Source organism: Dermatophagoides farinae, chromosome 8, assembly GCF_024713945.1.
Source record: "Dermatophagoides farinae isolate YC_2012a chromosome 8, ASM2471394v1, whole genome shotgun sequence".
NCBI classification, from domain to species: domain Eukaryota; kingdom Metazoa; phylum Arthropoda; class Arachnida; order Sarcoptiformes; family Pyroglyphidae; genus Dermatophagoides; species Dermatophagoides farinae.
In genome coordinates, this window is record NC_134684.1 from 415023 (window position 1) to 437999 (window position 22977).

Genomic DNA, 22977 nt, shown 5'->3' on the forward strand with positions numbered 1-22977 from the left:
CTCAATGTTGGCAAATAATAAAAAAATAAACGTGACGAAGAAACAAATGAAACAAAAAAAGCTTTTGTTTATTCAAATTCATCATATTCTTGTCCTAAAAAAAAAATATTTGGAATCAATGGGAATACATTGTGTCAACCAAATGGATAAATTCAAAAGTGCGTGATTTCTAAATTCGATTCTGGTCCAATGTGTGGAACTCAAACACACACACGGACACAAATATATAGAATTTTACCATTTTTGTTTAACGAGAAAGGAAAGAATAGAAAATATACACAGATGGGCGCCATATAATCATCACCATCATCATCAAACATTATTAACGTTGTTGTTGTCGCTATGACAAAGAATTTCAGCCAAATCAATTGTGCCCATGGCCAAAAAAAAAATTATTCCGTGAACAAAAAAAAATGATGATGAATAAAGAGTAAAAAAGGGGTAGTAGCAGAATTCACCAGCAGAGAAAAAAAATTGGAAAGAATCCAAAAAAGCAAATCATTTTAAACAATTTACTTTCACTCTTTCTCTCTCATATACACACCGATAATATTCTCAAATTTCAATCGACCAAAAAAAATGAATCTAGAATAAAATCACTAATTAATAATAATGAGAAATGATCATTAAGAGAAAAAGGACAAGATTTACACTTGGAAAATGGATATCGTTTTGTCTTTTTTTTTCTATCGAATGAAAAATGTTTGAGAAAATGCCAAAGACCTCAAATATAAAACAAAAAGGTTCTCGATTACACAGCATATTATAAATTCGAATCGTGTGTAAATATTCCACCAACCAACCAACCAACCTATCATCAGTGGTATGAATCAAGAATATCGTAGAGAATCAGAGATCATGACTTCAATACCTAATGTGTGTGTGTGTGCGTGTGTGGTTTTCTGTTACATTCTATTATTTACAGCAATGCTAATTACAACAACGCGACCCAAAAAAAAATATTTCTAGCAATGAATTGCCAATATTTATGTGTGACAAAATAACATTTAGCTAATGATGATGATGATGCCTGTGCTACAGAACCCCCAGAATAACTGGCTAGATAGATCCTGAACAACAACAACAACAAAAGTTTGCTCCCGGGCTCTTTTATTTTCCTGATCAATTCAACCGGAAACTTGGAGATAAACATTTGAAAATAAAAAAATAGAATGTATTCATTCGTTCGTTCGGTCACTATCGAGCAAATGTGTTTTTTTCTCATAAGTTTGATGAACCTAAATAAGGGACCAAAATATTAACCAAAGGTTTTACAAACGCCCATGTTGTTTAGAGTAGTATTGTTGTGCATTGCATGTATTTCTGGTAATTGTTGTAAAGAAAAGAAAAGAAAAGAAAAAAAAAATTTTCCACAGACACCTCTAGGGACTTTTAGCAATGATGATGTGATGGGATATTTCATATATATTAGTGTGTGTGTGTGTATTAAGATTAACTCTCTACGTTTTTTTTATGCACGGTAATGATTCGAAATAATCCTTCTTCATTCATGTGAATGAATGAATAAATGAATGAATAGTTCCGATAAATATCAAGAGAAATATAATCTGATCTGATAATATTCTGTCTGTGTGTATGTGTGTGGATGCTCATGATTTAGTTAGCTTGAGCAACAAAAACACATTGTATTACAATGTATGTTTTTGTATACTAGTTCCCAAATGAAGATGAATCATTCAATTTTCATTCATTCATTAAACAGCATTGTGTGTGTTTCGGATGTTTATAAAGGTTTTCAGTTTTAATTCAATTTTCCTACATAAAAACAACACACACACACTCACACACAAAGCAAAAGTTCTCATTATTCTTCGTTTATTTTCATTTTTTCTTTCAAGTTTATATACAAAAAAAAAAAAAATAAAAATCTCGGCATGTTAAAAAACCGGATGTGGAAATGACACATGATAGCAATCATCAATGACAATAGAATCGGGGACGAAACAAAATATATATGGTGATAACACAAACAAAAAAAAACAACTACGGAAATCAGTGGAAAAAAAATAAACCGAATTACACAAGAATCATTGTGCCATTTTATTTGTATGTGTCAAAGATCACGTGTCAAAAATGTCATAATCACAACTCGTATATAATGAATCATTTTCATTTCTAAAGGTCACACAGTTTAACATGTAAAAATGAGAAAAAATTCACATAAAAAGAAAACATTATTCTCATCATCAAAACGAAAGGGTTATGAAATTTCATTCATTTTCAACAACAACAACAACAAAAACAATAACGGAATTTCATTCATCAACATCGTTTTTTTCTGTGTTACATAAATAGCTAGTAATGAATCAGCAACAATGAATCTATTCGTGAAAAAAAAATCTCATAAATATGAATGAATGAATGAATGGAAAACAGTGGAACATAATAAATTTGGCAATAAAGAATAAAGCCAATGTGAAGCTCTGAAAGAAACGTTTTTTGTATGTGTGTGTGTGTGTGTGTGCTGCAAAATGGATGAAAATTACAAAAGAACAATGCTCGCAAACACACACAAAATGGAGCTCCCAGAAAAAGAAATTCATCATTCATTTTCAGAGTTTGATTCCATTATTGTGGCTGTTGTTGGTGGAAAAAAATCATCATCAAAAATTCTTATCAACACACACACACACACAAACACACACATTCATTCATTGATTGTCTGTGTTTCTCTTGGGGTCGAATATAATGAATATATGGAAAGGCTAAATCTATCTATTTGTTGATGACAAGAATATTCTAAACAGGGAAAAAATTATTACCAAACTATAGACATTTACAAACATTGTGAAACGATAATTGACAAATTGTAATTATTATCAACATGAATTCAAAACAATTATCAATGTGAATTGTAATACACAAAGTGTGTGCATAGAAAAACATTTTTTTTATGCATCAAAAACCGATCATCATCATCATCATCTGATCTGATGATGTATTCAATTTAATCATTCAAGTCAAAGATTTTTTTTCATATATCCATTTCAAATTGAAATTTTCATTTCAATTTCAATACACACACTATCACCGACCAAACCAACTAACCAACCAACCAAACGAGCAAAAAAAAAAAATACTACATCCAATTGAATTCCAGTTCTATATGAATACATACAATGGACAATTCCAACCGAAAAAAAAGAAGAAAGAAAGAAAGAAAAACCTTCTGATTCACCATCTCATACTAATTTGATTTGATATCATATTTTAAATGATGATGCTATCCACGAATAGTGGTGTGACAAAATACAATAGTGAAAGAACGAAAAAAAAGTGATCACTTAGGGTGATATTAATGGATCTTGTTGCAGCAATGGATGAAAATACCAAAAAAACCGACTGACGACTGAACGGCCCAAAATGTGTTTGTGTGTGTGTGTGTGTTTGGGGGATAAATGGATTTGTCATTTTTTTTTTTCGTTGTTCATTGTGTTTTGTGCACAACATTTAAAAGTAAGTAAATAGGGTTTCAACCACCACCGAAAAGTTTTTTCTTTCTTTCTTTCTTTCATTGGTGGAACGAATAAACATATAAGTGTAGTGGAAAACTTATAAACGATGCTAAAATCGTCATCATCATCGTCGTCGTCGTCGTCGTATATCATTTTGGTTGAGCGCAAATCTAATTGGCTCTAGTTTGTTCGTTCATTCGTTTAGTTTAACAAAATAAAAAAAAACGGTCGGTTGGTTAGTCGGTCGGTCGATCGGTTGCAAACTTTCAACTTTCAACTTTTATCATCAACAACAAAACTAAAAAAGTGAACGAGACGAAAATTGTTTTTGTTATACGCGATTTTCAAGTGAAGATTCATACATCTGAGCCTTGTTTTTATTATCATTATTGTTTCCCTGTTTTTATCATCATCAATGAAACATCAGATAGACAGACAAAAAAAAACCAAAAAAAAAAGAAAAAATCCTGCCTTATGTAGAAATCGATTTTATTTTCGATTCGCCATTCTCTTACACACACACACACACACACATGAAAACACAGATAGAAAAAAAAGCAAGTGGCCATCAGCATTTTTTTTCACGATTCGAGACGCCCCTTTTCATTCATGGAACGAATCCATGAAAACTAGAATTGAATCGAATGAATGAATCGAATGGATGCAAAGAAATCCATTTAACTATGACTAATTTTTTTTGCGTGTGTGTGTGTGTGTTTCGAATGGAACATTAAATCAAACATATCTATAGATAGCAATTCTTTTCATTCATCTACCACAAATGAATGAAAATGATTGGCAAGCAAGAATCAATTTTGGTAAAAAATCTTTTTTTTTGATGAAAAAGATTTATACATACAATCTATATGATCGTGTTTGTACTTGATATTAAATAATATATATATATCGATTCAATAGAAAATGTTTAATCATTGACTAATTGAATTTGTTGATGATATACGAGTATAATGAAATATAAAGTAAAATATAGCTGACGTTATGCGATTCATTCATTCATTCATTCATTCCATTCACAAACAATCATCATTTGAATAATAATCGTCATCATCGATGCTGGGGTATTTTTTTCACCATTGTATAGTAATATTTTGGTGATGACAGCAACACTACTGCTGCTATCATAATCATCATCATCATCATCATCAGCAGCAGTAGTAGTAACGAAAAAAAAATCAATGAAAAAACCCTAGATGATCTTTATGATTCAAACGACGTTATGTGATTATATTATATGAACACACATCATCCAGTGAGGAAACAAAGCAAAAAAAAGTCAATTTAGAAAATAAAAACTTTCAATATTGTCAAATTGTTTCAAGTGAACAATAAAAACAGAAAAAAATGCGCATATGAAATACAAATCAAATGGGCGTAACACACACACACACACACACATACGCCATGGAGAAGAGAAATGAACAATCATCAATTTCAATTTCAAAAATACTTTTTTTCTATATTCACATGCATCATTATAGTATTACATTCGGTATGGAGCTGCCTACTCTTTTTTTTCATCATAATATAACAATGATGAGGATGATGATGATTTGCAAACTACAGCTGGAACAAACAAAAATAATGTGACAAAGTGATGACATCTATTCATCCATCCATTCAACCATTCATTCGAGAAAAAAAAGTCAATGACAAAGAACTTGAAAATGGATAATCATTATGATCATTCATGGACATACACGCACACACACACACACACACACACACCCCAAAAAAGGGTTATACAGATGATGATGATAATGATGAGAGAAGCCAATGAACTTTAGCCCAGATGGACCATTATAATGATGGAATATTTTGATTTTGGAATATCATGTAATTGATCAATTAATGTGGTCAAATTTTAGATGATTTCTTTTTTTTTTTTTTTTGAAGAAAAAATCAATCAATATATGGATTATCAGAAATAAAAAGATAACACACACACACACACATAAACACACATTTGGGATTTTCAATTTAATAATAATGACATTATAATGGCCAATCATTCACCAACACCACCACCACCTCTTCAAAAATTTCAAATAAAATACTGTGAAATAATAAGAATTAGAGAAGACGAAAAAAAAAATTTATTCCATCAGTAAAGCAAATACAAACACTACACACAGCAGCAGCAGCAGCAGCAATAGAAGTAGTAACGAAATTATTCATTAAAACGAGAGAGAGACAGAGAGAATGGATTTTTCGTGGATAATGTGGCTGTAATCATAATAATAATAATCATCATCATCATCGTCGTTGTCATTGTCATTGCCATAATAATAACAATAATAATAACGACAACAACGACGATAATAATAAAATTTGGACAAGATTTTCCCGTTAACACACTGCTATAACAGATAGAAAGAGAGAGAGAGAAATCATAAATCACATACATACTAAAAATTCTTGCGTTCGTTTATAATCAGAAAAGATTCTATATTCTGTTTCGTTTGCAGATACATTGACTGAAATTTCTAACTAGAATTTCGACCAATATTTTCTTGTTCAATAAAACATTATCGATCATTATTAACAACAACGACAATGGCAACGACAACTACAACAACAGCATTAATATGGATATAATAATATAATGGAAAGATGTATATGTGCCCAAACAAAGTGAAACTAGAAATTTTTTATTCTGGAATTTTCATTTCATATCCAACCAAAAAAAAAAAACATCGAATGAAATGAGGCTTTATTATTATGCAATATAGGAATATTATGCTGAATGAAATCAATGTGCGCGCGTTGGTTGGTTGGTTGGTTGGTTGTCCCAATTAATCACAATCAATATATTAATAATAATGAATTATATCATCCAAAAGAAAGGATGATTTGAAAATTTCTTAAATTTTTTTTCCTGTCACCATCATTTGGACAAAGAAAAAAACCAAATTTATCAGCTTTTGATATGCGCGGATAATATAGATTGCAGTGTGGTCAACCCGGTCATTTTTATTCGATTAGAAAAAAAAATTTTTCTTTTTTTTGTGTGCCCGTCACAAACATTCTTTCGGGTATTATATATTTGTATTATTGTTATTATGATACCCGATTATATTTTGTGCTGGCATTTGAGCTTCGTTATTTATATCATCATCATCATTGTTATAACCGGACCAAGATCATAATTCATTTTGTACCATACACACACACACACATATCGAAACAAACAAACAAACAATGGATGAAAAACTGAATGAAAATTTCGTGTATAATCATCATCATCGTATCATATAAATTGTCTTGTCCAGAATGTCATCATCAGCCAGTAAAAAGCAAGCAAGTGATAATGGCCATAAATGATGGCATCAAGCTGAGGAAAAGAATTTGTTTTTTGTTTTATTATTCATTTATGGAATATAATAATATTCTCTAGGATCTAGATAGAATGAATTGTATATTGCATTCCATAATAATTAAATGTAATTGGCTCAATATCTCATTAGATGTTGTGCGTGCGTCTGTGTATGTATGTTTTTTACAAATAAATAAAAATAAAGAGAAAAACTTACATAAAACTTGTAGCTGTACTCCTTGCAATAATGGAACTTCGTTACGATTCCGTAGAATTTCATTGGAACCTTTACAAAAAAAATCTGCTTGATGATCCGAACGACTGGCGACGAATGCCAATATTGATGTCGTGCGGAATGTACCATCAGTCATTAATTCAGTGGTGATTCTCGTACGAACCGGTTGATTTGGACCAACTAATGGCCCGGTAATTTTATTCTCTGATGATTGTTTATTTTTTGTCGTCGTCGATATTAGATGATTGAATGTTGGCAACGGTTCAGCTTGTACTACTTCAGATCGATTATACCAGGTAATATTTGCCGATGGACGAGCACCATCCACTGTACAACGAAGAAGTACGGTTTCACCAGCTATTACTGGCGAACGTGGTGAATCAACACGAATCACTAATGGACGAACTTGGATGTCTAACAATAACCAATCATTGAGCAATGAGGCATTGTTGTTGGTGGTGGTGGTGGTCGTAATGAATCCATCATCACCATTATTTGCATCATCTTGAGTATTATTCCATAAAACACGACATTCAAATTTTGCTCCCAAATCAAAACGGCTAGCAATAATTCTTGTTGTTGCTATAATTTTACGTCGAACAGCTGATGATCCATCCATTTGATGATGATGATGATGATGATCACTGGTTAATATGATTAAATCAGGATCATTAGATTGATCCAAGGAATCTGGATCCAGATCCATAACAGTTATTTTCGATCGTAATGGTCGTGATCCATTAAACCAACGAAGTTCAGGCATTGGACGTCCACCGAATGTTGAACATTCAAATACAATAGTTGAACCTTCTTCAAATGGTCCAAATTGACGATAACGATTCAGATCAATATTGGATAGTGTTTGATTTGATAATTGGGAAGATGAAGATAAAGATTTGGCACTTGAATAGTCACCTGAACCACCATCATCCACAGTGATGACCGAATCCATCGACATACGATATTCGGCCAATGATTTACCATTGATACGAATTATTGGCGAGCTTGGTTTCACTATTTGAAAAAAAAACCAAAAAAAAAAAAAAAAAAGAAAAAGAAAAACAAATGAAAATTGAAAAATTTTTTAAAAATAAAAACGATCAAATAAACGAGAAAATGATGTCTTCATTGTGATTATTATTATAATCATCAACTACTTGACTATCATAATCATCATTATTATCAGGCAATTCTAAAAGATATCATCATCATCATCAATAAATGACAATTTATATTAGAAAAAGGCGTGAAATGAACAGAAAAAAAGTGAATAAATAAATAAATAAAAAAAAAGTTTTATTACTATCATCATCATCATCAAGAAAAAGAATCGAGAATCAACTACTACATTTTCAAAACAACATCCGACACATTAACAAGTTTTGTGTCTGTGTGTGTGTGTGTTTGTGAGTAGAAAAACAATGTTCCAGTAGGAAAAAACTACGGTACCAAATACAGAGAATCCATGTTTTTTATACAACCAACAAAAAAACAGCAAAATCAAACGATTTGTGTGTTTATCTAAAAAAAAGTTGTTTATTCGTTACAATTTCGTTCAAATTTAGAAACAATGACAATGTTTTATTATTCCTGGAGAACATACAAAAATCTAATATCATGATACAAAAAAAAGGGTACCAGCGTAAATTACACATAAGCTACTTATAATACAGCTGCTGCTGCTGCTTCTTGCTGCTGGTATTGCTGGTATTTCTGGTTCACTATTTTCGAACACAGGAACCAAGAATGAAGAAAAACCGACATAATGATAAGAAGATGGTGGTAATAATTTCTAATAAACTTTTTGAAAAAAAGGAATCATGAAGAGGAACAAAACGTGCTTCATTTTCTTTTTTGGTTCGGCTGTTCCAGAATTTATATCCTTTTTTTCCTGAAGAATAAATGAAAACAAAACAGTGAATTCAAATAGATGGAAATAACATGCAAATGAACGTCGTCGTCGTCGTCGTCGTTGTCGTTGTCATCGTCAATATTTTTGTCGACAACACAATGATGATGATGAAAAGTGTGTGTGGCAAGTGTGGTGTTAATATGTATATTGAAAATTTTTCTCCTCTTTACCAGATATTCAACGAATTAACTTATTCTTTTTATAAATGGCATCACTATATTCTTCATCATCATAATCATAATCATCACATAGACAAATGGCCAGGAAACAAAAGCAACCACCACCAGCAGCAGTAGTAGAAGGAGAAAACTTGTATTTTAAAAATACAAAAATGAAAAGTTTTTGACATCTTCGTTTGTCTTTATTTCTTTTTTTTTTAACCAACCATATGTATATGAAGAAGGTGACACAATGGCTTAAACTTTTTTTTTCTATAAATTACTTAAAGTTTTTTTTTATTCATTTATTCATTCATTCATTGTTTCGTTTATTCTCTACGATAAATGGAATGGAGAAGAGGAAAGTTGTCATTTTGTGTAGTTGACTGGTTTTTTTTTCTTTATATATGAAAATTGCTGCGACCAGAAAAAAAATTGCCGGTCCAAAGCTTTTTTTTGTCGTTGAAAAAAAAGAGCGCCACACGCAGGCATCGAAAGATTGAATGATTAATGATCATCATCATCATCATCTGCAATAAGCAAGCAAAAGCCATGCTTATAAGCAGAGAAAAAAAAATTCAACATGAATAAAGAATCCACGGAATTTTTTTTATTTTTTTTCATGAAAAAAATAAAAAAAATGTTTATGAATAAAACAAACGATCACATGGCCATTCGCCACAAGTCAACAACAAAAAAAAGGGTCGAATAAAAAAAAATTGCTGTCGTCGTCCGGATATATTGGATGAATGAAAAAAAAAATAAAAAAAATTCAAACGACAAAAAAAAATTCTGTAATAAATCATCAGATCTAATAGGTTTATTATGGTCATATAGGCAAACAAACATGACCAGAAGATTCTTTCTTTTCGTTTTCATTTTTTTGCATTATAAAATTGGTCAATATTTGTGGGTGTGTGTGTGTGTGCGATTTTTTTTCAATATAGATAAAATAAATGAATAAATTTCAATCAATCTTGATTTACAGAATTCATTTGAAACCAATGAAAAAAAAAATCCTATCATTCAACATTCGATTTACAGAATTTGATTGCTGCTGCTACAGCTGAAAATCAATCAAACAATCATATCCATTAGAGAGGCATTAAGAAATGGGAGAAAGAAAACCAGAAAAAAAATGCCAAGAAATTGTTAATGTCCGAATGCCAAACAAGAGAAAAAAGACATTCCATTCCACAATGAAGAATTGGAATTGCAAGAAAATGATGAAAAAAACAAATCAAAGATAAATAAGATGTATATGGATATCATTCATTTTAATGGATAACGAAAAAAAAAATGAAAAACAACAACACAAAATCTGAGAATTGCAAATTCTGAAATGCATCACAAACCATCAATGGTTGGTTTTGTTTTATAACCAACAATCAAATGGTTATCATCATTTTTTTTCACAACAACAACAACAACAATAAAACGAATATATATAAATTCCAGTTAGATATATAATTCCAATCGATCCAAAAAAAAACAACAAAAATTTCATTCGACGAATGTATGTTTTTCTTGTTTTCTACGAATCATGACATGGCGCATTGTTTCTCCATTACATGATTATAACACACACACACACACAAAAACATTGATCACATTGACGATGGTGAAGAAGAAAATATCTGTCGATAATGTTCACTTGATTGAACAATGAACAACAAGAGATGTATTTTGATTTCTTTTTTTTTGTTTTTGTTTTGTTTGTTCCAAGAAAAAAAAATTGCTGGTTAGAAATTTTTTTTCGCTTTCGCTTTTGTTTTTATTTTTATTTTTCTGGTTTACTGAAACTCAACAAACACACACACACACACACAAGATTTCCAACTTTAGATGATCAATGATTCTAAAGCATTGATCATCATCATCTGTAGAATCATTACCGATTCAAACAACAACAACAACAACAAAAACAAAAAGACAACAACCACCAAGCAAAAGTATTGGATGATTGAAATTGATGATGATCATGATCATTGTAATCAAATATCGATTGGTCAATAATAACAACAACAACAACAACAACACAAAAAGATAAAGAAAAAATGGTTCTCAATATTCTTAAGAATCAGAATCGATATCCAACACACACACACAGACACACTTGAAGAAACTAGAAATTATCATTTATTGTTTATTATTATCAAACAAAAACATTTTACAACAGCTAGCAAGCAAGTAAATAAATAAATCGCACTATCATCATCATCATCATCATCACTAATCCCACATGGTTATATTGATGTTCCATTCGTTTGTTTTTTTTCATTCTGGAACAAATTTGTAACACTGAATGGATAGTGAAAGAAAAACAAAAAAAATGAACATCAATATATATAAAGCAAACGTAAGCTGGTTTCTTTTCTCATTGGCAACAAGCAAACAAAAACGAAAAAAAAACAGACAATCTTATTACTAGTAGCGATTATTATTATGACAGCAACAGCAATGACCATGCATGATGATGACGATTATTTTAACTTTGAAAACAAAGAACAACCATACATCATATATGGATTATCCACAATGGAAAAAATGTCAATTTTTTTTCCGTTAACGATGATGACCATTCTGCAAGAAAATCTTTGTTTCTAAGATTTAGCCGCAATCAGCAAATCCAATAAAAAAAAATTTTTCATGTCTATAGAAAAAAAATCGATCCATTGAAAAAATGGGCCAAAAAAAAAATTTTTTTTTCTTGTTTCACCACGCCATTCCGAATTATTCTTGTTGGTGGTAATGGTGATTCGATTTTTTTTCTTGTTTCACCATTGTACTTGATGAATTTTCATTCTCATTCATTCATCCTCTCATATCCAATTCGATTTATTTATTCGAAGATTCGATAAGCTTGCAATGTATATATTGTTGTTGTTGTTGTTGTTGTCGCTGTTATTGGTTGTGAAGGATAAATAAATACTTGAGCAGGAATAAAAAAAAAATACAAGTGAACTATATACATCCAGACTATACACATCCAGATGCGAAAAAAAACTGCGGAAAAAAAGTGATTGATGATGGTTAAGAATCTTTTATTTTCTTTCTTGCTTTCAACCAACCAACCAACCAACCAACCAACCAGCCATTCATCCTTATTCATTCTTTAGCTTTAGCTCGTCTAAAATCTTTCTCTCTCTCTCTCTAGTATTATGGGCTTTTTTTTTCTTTCTGAATTTTAGCTTTTTTTCAGATGTTTCCGCCACACAATGTCGATCATCAAGAAACAAGAAAAAAATACACACCCATATCGTGAGTAGTACTATATTTCGCCAATCGATTTCATATTCCAAGAAAAAAAAACATGGGCGTCTGTATTTCACAGTGCAAAAAAACAACAACAAAAACAATAATGACGCCAAAAAAAAGAACATTGAGAATTATTTTTGGTCAAACAAAAATTGACGAAAGAATAATCATTATGAATTCACATTCACAGATGATGGTATATGAAAATGATGGGCGTATTAGATTGATGAAATTGATTTTTTTCTCATTCATTTCAATCAAAAAAAAAAACACACACACATAATCAATGTACAAATGCAAAAATGGCGCCACCACCATTTTATACAGAAAAACTATTTCCACTAAAATTGGCTCATTTTTAAAATGAAATGTTTATCTCATTTTTCGTTTTTTTCGAAAAACATGGACATTATCATTATTATTACTACTATTATTATCGTCGTCGTCGTCGGAACGAAGGAAAAATGAAATGAAATGAAAAAAAAACGCACAAACAAACGAAAGAATCGCAAGTGGATTTGTGTGTGTGTGTGTATTTTGGAAATAAAAAAAAAAACTAGAATCTAGTCTAATATTTTTTTTCGAAATCGAATCGAAAAAAAAAAGAAATTGAGTGAACGAAAAATGGCAATCCTATCGATTATTCTTTATACTCACACACACACACACACACACACAGAGGAAAAAGTGGCACTTCTTCTTACTGTTGTTGTTATTGTTGTTATTATGGTTCTGGTATTCTCTCTTTTTGTTATTATGTGTGTGTATTCTGTGGACACACAGAATTTCTGTTTTTTTTTTATTTTTGGATCGATTCTTTGGTTGGTTGTATTTTTTCTACTGATTGAAAAACCCAGTACACAACGATAAATGAGAAAAAGGAAAAGGATTATTCTCTCTCTCTCTCTCTCTATTTCTTCGAAAAAGAACATTTATCCTGATTTATTTATTGAAAAAATCTCATAACTAAGATTTATTATACACCCACTAAGTAGTTGTCGGTCGTTTTCACATGAAATCAATGATTTGATCATTTTCAAACGTAAATATAAAACAAAATCGACTATTACACTACTTACCAAGTGTTTGTACACGTATATAGGTCAATGAAGGACACTTTCCATGTGCATGTGGTGTAACATATGTAACATCACATTTATAGATACCATCATCTTCAGGTACAACATGATGCAATGTTAGATGAGCAAAATTTGTTTGTGATAAATTTTTTGGTCCAAAACGTACACGATTTTTTGGACCAAATTGTTCTAGATCACCTAAAACACGTTCAAATGTATCTGAATGAATGAAAACACGTTGCCATTCACCGGATTTCGATATTTGTGATGATGACGGTGATGGTGAAGGTGAAGATGTTGTTGCTGATGATGATGATGATGAGAAAGTTTTTGAAAAGGAAAAATCGGAAGAAATTTCTTGAGAATCATCATGATGATCACTTGCTGTATTGGACGACATTATTGTTACAGAATCGGATGCAGATGATGATGATGATGATGTGGAAACATTTTTGGTCCATGTAATAAAATATATACGTCCACAACCACTGACATCGATAGCACATGGTATGGATAATTCAGAACCAACATATGCTGATACTGTATGCCAACGATCAGATGAATCAGTAGTGGATGATGATGATGAAGAAGAATCACTATTAGTTTGTTGATTATTGTTATTCGTTGTGGTTGATAATGATTGTCCAGAATCTGTGCAAAAAATATAGAATAAATCATCATTGTTAGATTAATGAATGAACAAGAAATTCAAATATCACTCTTCAAAGTTTTGAAATAAACAATCAACAATAACAAGAAAAAACATACACATGGGCGCCATATAGGTTAGGTTCCAAAAACCGTGTACACATTACAATCATCATCATCATTATCGTTGTTGCTGCTGCTGCTGATGTGTATGTTTTATTTTGTTTGGTGCAAACAGCAAAAGCAATTTCAACACATCTTTATTATATACAAAGTGTATGTATGTTTTTTGGTTTCCATTTTTCGGTGTGTCTCATTTTTCTTATAATTCTTGAACAAAAAGTTAAAATGCGTGTGCGTTTGTGTGTGTTTTTAATGGGTGCTATGTTAAATGAATTTCATCCTCTTGATTATACCTACATACATAATATTCATTTAACCTATACATTACACACACATGATTCATATTTTCTTTTGTGAATAAATTGATGATAATTATGATCTCAATGCAAATGATGAACTTTGATGTCATTCGTAAACGAACTTTTCGTTTCGTTTGAACAAGAATCATTATTATCGAAAAAAACAAAAAAAAACAATACACAGCTATTAGTCCTTTTTTTTCTTATTTTCATTTCTGTTTGTTCGTTTCACTCAATGGCATCCTAAACGAAAACCAAAGGAGATCCATTAAGAATGGAATTCTTCTTCTCGGTTTCAAATGTACATTTGGGAAAACATTCACCCACATTTTTTTTCTCACTCTCACTACTTACTTACTGGAACTTTATTTTTCCAAGCATCCTTTTTTTGTTTGTTTTTTGTTTTTTTTTTGGTTCTTGTTATACAGCCACCACCACCACCACCATGGTTCTCTCTTTCTCTCACTCTATATGTGGCATCGGGAACCATTCAATTTTGGAATCTTTATTTCATTTCATAAAAATAATAATAATAGTCGGTTGGTTTCTTCGTTTGTCTCAAGCGGCCACTCGATCATTTATATCTTCTAATGCCAAATATTATACGATGGTACACATCAAACAAACAAACATCAAATAATAAAATAAAAAATGAACGGACAAACCAGAAAAAAAAGTTTAAAAAAAATCAGTCATCATGTGGATAAAACAGTCCACATTCTATTGTATTGAATTGAATTGAATAACAAATAGACACACACACACACTGACTGATGATGACAAAGAATCATCATCATCATCATCATTGACTCAAAAATAATTCTCGATCATTGTGTGAATAGAAAAGTGGAAGCAGCAAGATAACAACAACAACAACAACAGCAACAAAAAAATTAAAATCTCTTTTCAACCAGATCATTCGACCGATTGACCTGGATTCCTCTCTTGAAATGATGATAGTGATAATAAAGAGACCGACAATTCATTGGAAACAAAAACCGCAAACATACACACAAAGAGCAAAAGAAAAAGAGAATTCAGTTATGATGATGATGATGATTATTATTATTATGGTCAACCAATGACGGATATTATTCAATTTAATCGAAGCAACAACAACAACAAAAAAGAGAATCGGATAGAAAAAAAATGATGATGATTCAATTTCATTCCAGCAACAACAACAAAAATGAATCAGATTCGTGCCCAAATAATGATCATGATGGTGGTACAATCAACGAAAAGAATGCAAAGAAAGACATACATGGGAAAGATGGAAAACGGAGAATTTCCAGAATAATTGGACCGAAATATAGAATCATCATCAGCACAGGGTATTTTCATTCATTCGCCACCATAATTTCAAGAATAATTCTCGTTTTTTTTGCAATTAAACAATGATAATGCTGATGGTGGTTTATTGTTGCCGAATACGGGGATGCAATGGGAAATTGAATAAAAAAAAAACAAACAAAGAAAACGAAAAATTCTCCCAGGTAAACCCAATTATCATCATGTTGAATTCAATAATGAACCAGCATGAATTTGGATACAAAATTTTCCATTTTAGATACAATTTAGTTTCTCCTGTTTCTCTCTCTCTCTCTCTCTCTCTCTCTCTCTCTCTCTCTCTCTCTCTCTCTCTCTCTCTCTCTGAGTCTTGAACATGAAATGAAATGAAATTTTCAATGATTACAAAATCAATAAACGATCATCATCATCATCAAGCCATGCAGGCGAAATTCAAAAAAATTGATTTCTTCCGTTTTTTTTGATGGCCGGAAAAATCGAAAAGATTCATTCTGTATGACGACAACGACGACATTAAATGCAACGAAAAAAAAAATTTATTTTCGTATTTTTTCCCTTGAAAATTTAAATTCAGTTTTTTTTCTTGTTGTCAGAACCATAGACCAAAATATCGGTTTGAGAACCAAAGAGAGAAAGGAATAAATTTTTTTTTTTTTTTGGGATCTGAATTTTAAATTTTCAAACGATGACAAAAAAAAATTCCTGCTAACAAAACAAAATCTCGAAAAAAATGGCTTCAATTTGGCTTATATAAAGAAAAAAAAATTCTTCCAATTGCCGCCAACTTGCACTACAAACAAACAAAAAAAAAATTCTACTTCAATCGAACCGGGAACTACACACACACACACACACAGAGAGAGAGAGAGAGAGAGAGAGAGATAAAAAAAAGAGATGGCGTTTTTTGGAAACATAAAAAAAACTCTCTTATCAGTGTCAGTGTGTGTGTGTGTGTGTGTGTGTGTGTGTTATATGTTTGAATAAACAAAACAAAACAAAACAAAACAAAAAATGTTATCTTCACCTCAACGCAATTCATATATTAGATCGATGGTACATGTAGAGAGAGAGAGAGAAAAAAAAATCGATTTGTTTATAAACAAACAACCAAACCAAGCCAAGCCATGTTGTATCATGATTTGATTCGATTTTGTGTTGTTTGTCATCATCATTCAATTATTAACGTAAAAAACTTTGGTATTGAAATTACTTGGTACTAATTATAAAATCAATTTATGTAAATTGAAATGCAAAAAATAAAAACAACCAAACACACACTGACACACACACATGTACAAAATATTAAGAAAATGGAAAAATTTTCACCGCTAGCATCTTTTCTCATTCAAACAATTTATATATTTTCTTTAATTTATTCACATTGAATATTTTTTTTCTGTACAGCAAAAATAATGATACACAGAATATTCCTGCAGTGTGTATCATCATCATCATTACAGGTTCTGTATGTGACAGTTTGTTTTTTTCATCATCATCATCATTTGGTGGAAATATTCAAATTGGATACAAAAAAAACCTTGTTTCATCACACGAGAATGAAAAAAGTAGTAGCATCCATGAACATATTTATTTAACAAACAACAATAATAATCATCAAGATGACGAAGAAAAGTTTCTGTAAACCACAAAAAATGTGAATAATGGTGGTATGGGGTTTCAGGAACACTCACACACATCTCATTTAAAGAATCTTAAAAGAAGATGCTTCTGGCTCTATGTGTGTGTGTGTGTGTCTCTGTGAACATGTGTCAAAACAAAGAAAATTAAATATTCAGCAAAAAAAAAACAGTTGGAAATGAAATGAAGAAAAAGAAAAACCGAAAGAATTCTATTGTGCATTTAGAATCAAATGAATTCGTTTACTCTAGGATAATAATAGTGTAGGTTTTTTTTTCTTTTTTTTTGGTTTTGATTCTGATTGTGTGTGTATGTATGTGATAGAAAATAATAGGAAAAAAAATCCGTTTTTGTCACTAGAAATACTTGACTATTGAATAAGATTCTTTCTTTCTTTCGGTCATCATCATTATCTTGTAATGATTCTGGCTTCCAGAATCACACATACACAATGAAATGGTAAATTCAAACGAGAAAAAATACAATTATTTGAGATGAATATATGGGAAAGTAAATCTTGTTTCATCTAATGACCGTGTGTGTGTGTGTGATTGTAACTAGGAAAAAACTGTGGCAGACTTATAATTATTAGGACCAGTATTTTTTTTTCGTTTTGTTTTGTTTTCTGTTCCTACTACTTGCTGTTATTGTGGTTCAATACATTGATCCATCGAATAAATGATTGAATGATCGAAAGAGAGAGGAAAAATGAAATTATTGCTTGGCCACCACCACCACCACCACCACCACCACCAGCACCATCATGGTTCTGATACATGTCACAAAGAAAGAGAGAGAGAGAGTGTGTGTGTGTACGATGATAGTTATATAACAGTGTTGATGATTAACTTGATTCGATTCTGAACATCAACAAAATTGTAGTTTTGAAAGAAGGAAAAAAAATTCTGCTGACTATTCATTAACCACGTAATATACGAATAGACAACAAACACAAATGTATTCCGAAACAAGAATGTCTAGCAAAAAAAAAATGAACATCGAATCAAAGAAAGAATCCAAAGAAAAAAACAACAAGAATTTGATTTTGTGAATTAGAAAATGTGAACCCAAATGGAGCCAAAGCTATTGTTATATAACAAACAAACAAACATTATGGTTCATTGGTTCTTCATTGGCACATTTAACGGTGCTATAGAATAAAGAATCGTAGCTTACAAATATCATTAATATTATCTGAATTTGCATTTTTTTCTCTCTCTCTTGCGAATCTTGTACGATTCCAACACAACAGGATGTATCCACCATCATAATCATGATCATCATCATCTTCATAATGATGATGATCATGATGATAAACACAGAATCGCTGAGATATCATGGAACGAAATGGAATTAAAAACTTTTTTTTCAAATATCAAACATAAATAAACTGTGAATAAGAAGCAAAGAATCGTTGTCGTCGTCATAGTCGTCGTTTGCAAGAATCAAAACAAACAAAAATGAACAGAGCCCTATAACAATGATATTGGGCGCCAAATCATCACTATTATTCATTCTGTCGTTCATTCATCATTTTTCCAATGATGATGTTCTGCATCGTTCCAGTATTAATGTTCAAAAACAACAAACGAATCCGATTTAAAGTGCAATAAGAATGAGTGAGAGAGAGAGACATTGTTACCAATCAACACACACATACAAACATATGTGAGATGATGAAAAAAAGCTTAAAAGTTTTTTTTTCGCTGCAAGTCACAACGGCTGTTAGCAAGAAAAATACGAATGAATCAAAGATCATATCTCGAAACTGCCACACCATATTGATACCAACAACACTGAAAACTTTACCTTCCCCTAGCCAAACATAATAGCAAAAACAAAACAAAAAAAAAGTCAACGGTCAATCTCTCTTTTGTGTGTGTTTGTGTTTAGATGTTGGATTTTTTTTTCGTTTCTTATTTCTTTTTCGGATTGTAGAATACAAACACACAAACATACACACACACGAACCATGATCGGATCGTAGTGTAATTCTCGTTATTCTTTTCCCGATGTCGAATTGATAATAATAAACCGTTTTCGGAGCAAAGAAAAAAAAAGGAATCCAGTCAAGAATACGCGAAACAATGGCGAGAAAAAAAACGAATCAGCATCATTGGCAATGACTGATGGACTGAAATGAATGAAAGAATGAATGAATGAATGAATGAATTGGATCGAACCATTTCACAAACAGACAGAATAATGCCGGGAATCAGAAACACTGAAGAATGACAACAAGAATGGTCGATCACGAAAGATGAACGATCGAGAACGAAAGAATCAAAAACAAACGAAATATAAAAAAAAGATGCCAATGGTGTGAAAAAGAAAAAAAAACAATACAAACAACAGCAGCAGAAGCAGCAAGTATGAACGCGACAAAGACTGATATACCCCAAACACACACACATTCAGTGGAAATAATAATAAAATTAAGAATAATAGGTTTTTCAACACAATCGGCCCAAAAAAATTTCAAACTCCAAACAGTGCGTGTGTTGGATAGCATAAAAAAAATAGTTGGGAGCATTTGGCATATTCACGGACCAACGTTGCCGTTTCGTTCGTATGAAAACAGAAAAAAAGTAAAAAAAACGAATCAAATACCTTAAGCGTATTTTCGGTCTATAGAATGAAAAAACAAAAACAAAGAATCACTAAATCTGATTCGATTCGATTTTCGTTTTCTTCATTTGTGTGTGTGTGTGTGCACTGAATTCGGCAATGAAACATTCACAGTACTACCATCACGGCATCAGAATTCACAAGAAAAACTTCAAGAAACTTTTGGTAATATCATATATAGATATAACAATTGAAAACGAAGAATAAAATATGGCAAAATGTCACCATTAAACAAACAAACAAACAAACGAACGAACAAAAAAAAAACACATCAATTTTATTCTAGTGAGTGTCTTGCGTGTGTGTGTGTGTTTTATCCATGGACAATTAATCAATCGGTGCAATGAAAACAGAGAAAAAAGGAAAACGTTTAGTGTTCTCTTTTCTTCAGGAAACTAACGAAAACATTCATTTGCCCGTTATTTTGCATTTAAGTAACAAATTCCAATATTCAATTTTCCAACATTCATTATCAAATATTTATAACTGCAACATTGGGAATTAAAATTAGATGACTTTTGACCTATGTGGCCATGAGGATGATGTCGATTGTTTTTTGATGATAAAAATAAGATTACTGCATCCGGAAATTTTACAAAAAAAAAAAAAATTTTTTCTTGGTAAAAAAAGCCAGATGTTCAAGAAAAATGGATGAAAAACAAAAATGAATTTAAAAAAAAAAAAAAGAAATGAACAAAACACAATGGAAAAAATATCAAAGAAAATTGAAAATGAGACCCACACAAACAAACACTATTCTATTTGGTTCCGGAATAAGAAACAAGAATAAGAAGACGTTTTTCTGGTACTTAAACACGATCCAAAAAAAAACGAAACGAAACGAAATGAAATTCTTATTTTTTTTTGCTACTGGTTCAACTCCAATTCTTGTGGACTCATCGTCATCATCGTCGTCATATAGCCAGAATTGAAACTCACAGTGAAACAGAGAGATATATAATGAAAATAAGGAATAACAACAACAACAACAGCAAAAACAGAAACCCAACAGAAAACTATCTCAATGGCTGTATCTCTATCTCCCTTTTTTCACATTAAATGTTTAATCCAATTAAAAATCCACCACCATGAAAACATACACACACAGTGGTGCTGCTTCTTGCCAGAATAAAATAAAAACGACGATGATGATGATGATGACGATGTTTGATTCTTTGACACTCATGATGATGAGAATGAAAAGCTGGCCTAAATATTTCTTAAATTCTTGGGCCACGTTGCCACCAACTATACAGCCATATCATGGATCAAGATTTAATTTGCAGAATTCAATTTTTCTTTTTTGTTCTAATTATTCAAACGATTCTTTTAATTTTTAGCTAAATTTCAGAAATTCATTCGGCAGTAGAATTTGGTTACTTTTCTGATTTCATTAATTAATTAATTAACATAGAAAAAAACGCTTCAATCCAGAATAAATAAGTACGGTGAATCTGGTTCTTGTCTTTCGAGCAATATCACGATAAAAAGGACATTGATCCACAAAAACAAACTCAAACTATAAAGGGGTGTATGCGGAAAAAAACTCAAATTCAAACTAAGAATCAAGAGACTATACAGACGATGAAAATACAAATTCACCATCAACCAATTTGTTTTGAGAAGGATTTGAGGCTAATTAGCTTCACTTGAAATAAACGAAAGCGAACGAGATTCATGTGTTTTTGGATTCGAATTTTTTTTTCGGCATTCTATTTATTATATGTGTGTGGGTTTTTGATTTGTTATGGCTGGTTTTCGTACATTTAACGATTTCTTATTTTTCTTTCTTTCTCTCTCTCTCTCTCTCTCCATAACCATAACTTGATTGATGGATGTGTGTGTGTGTGTGTGTGTGTGTTTGTGTGCATATAGTCAATAATAAGTAAAATGGAAAAAAAACCGCCAGTTAACCAGATTTTTTTTTGTAAAAAAAAAAAAATTTGTTGTGCCAAATACATACAAGTATCTGAATCTGAAACACACACACACACAAATCTAAAATTAGAATCACCATCGCCATAGCCATTTTTCTGATAGCAAAATAAAGTGATAATAGAAAGCCATAGACAAGAAAAAAAAATGAACGACAGAAATGAAAATAAATTCTGGATAATGATGGAAAACTTCATTGTCAAATTGGGAATAAAGCACAGAGATTAGCCCGTGAAAAAAAAACGGCTAATAAAATTAATGAGGAAATGATTTTTCAATTTTTTTCAAATTTTTTTTCAGTATTCAGATTCATTTTATAAGGGGGTATATTTACATTTTTTTCCATCGATGTAATAACCGAAATCATTCAACAACAGCAACAACCAAGCCAAGTCTTTCAAATATTTGATTCTGAGTAGCGTGTTCAGGAAAAAAACCTTGATCCAAAAAAAAAAAAAAAAAAATGGAAATGGGAAAAATATTTCCAGAAATAAAATAAAAATGTGCACCACCACCACTTTGCCTTGTGTTTATTTTGAGGGCGAAAAAAAAAATTTTTTTTTCAACACACACAAACCATCAGGAAATGTATGTATGAATTGGATTCACAGAAAGTAATGCCATTTTCCAGGCAATAAAATTTTTTCATTTCATTTAAAATGAAATGAACAAAAACATTACGAAACAATATTGACAACGTTGTGGAACCAAGAGAAAAAAAAGGGTTTTTCACCACCACCACCGCCACCATCACATCATATGTTTGCAAAATGTTTTTCGACAACCGAAAGAAAAAGTAAAATACAAAAAAAAGAAGAGAAAATTTATCGAATGAAAAAAAAACCGGCGTACAAAATGAATAATAATAAATATCTACACCATTTACGATTATAAAATAAAAAAAAACATGAAATTTCACATTATCGTCATTGTCAGCGCTATT

The 22977-nt window shown here is 31.1% G+C and overlaps 1 protein-coding gene across 3 annotated transcripts in view; it reads right to left on the bottom strand.

Moving 5' to 3' along the window:
• Nucleotides 1-22977, bottom strand: part of LOC124495776 (uncharacterized) — a 56844-nt gene that overhangs the window by 8659 nt on the left and 25208 nt on the right. For all 3 annotated transcript variants that reach the window (XM_075733273.1, XM_075733272.1, XM_075733274.1), the window contains exons 3-4: nt 13453-14103; nt 7028-8059 (exon numbers count right to left, since the gene is read on the bottom strand). In XM_075733273.1, coding sequence (XP_075589388.1) covers nt 7028-8059; nt 13453-14103 — 1683 coding nt within the window. The remainder of the gene's footprint in view (nt 1-7027; nt 8060-13452; nt 14104-22977) is intronic.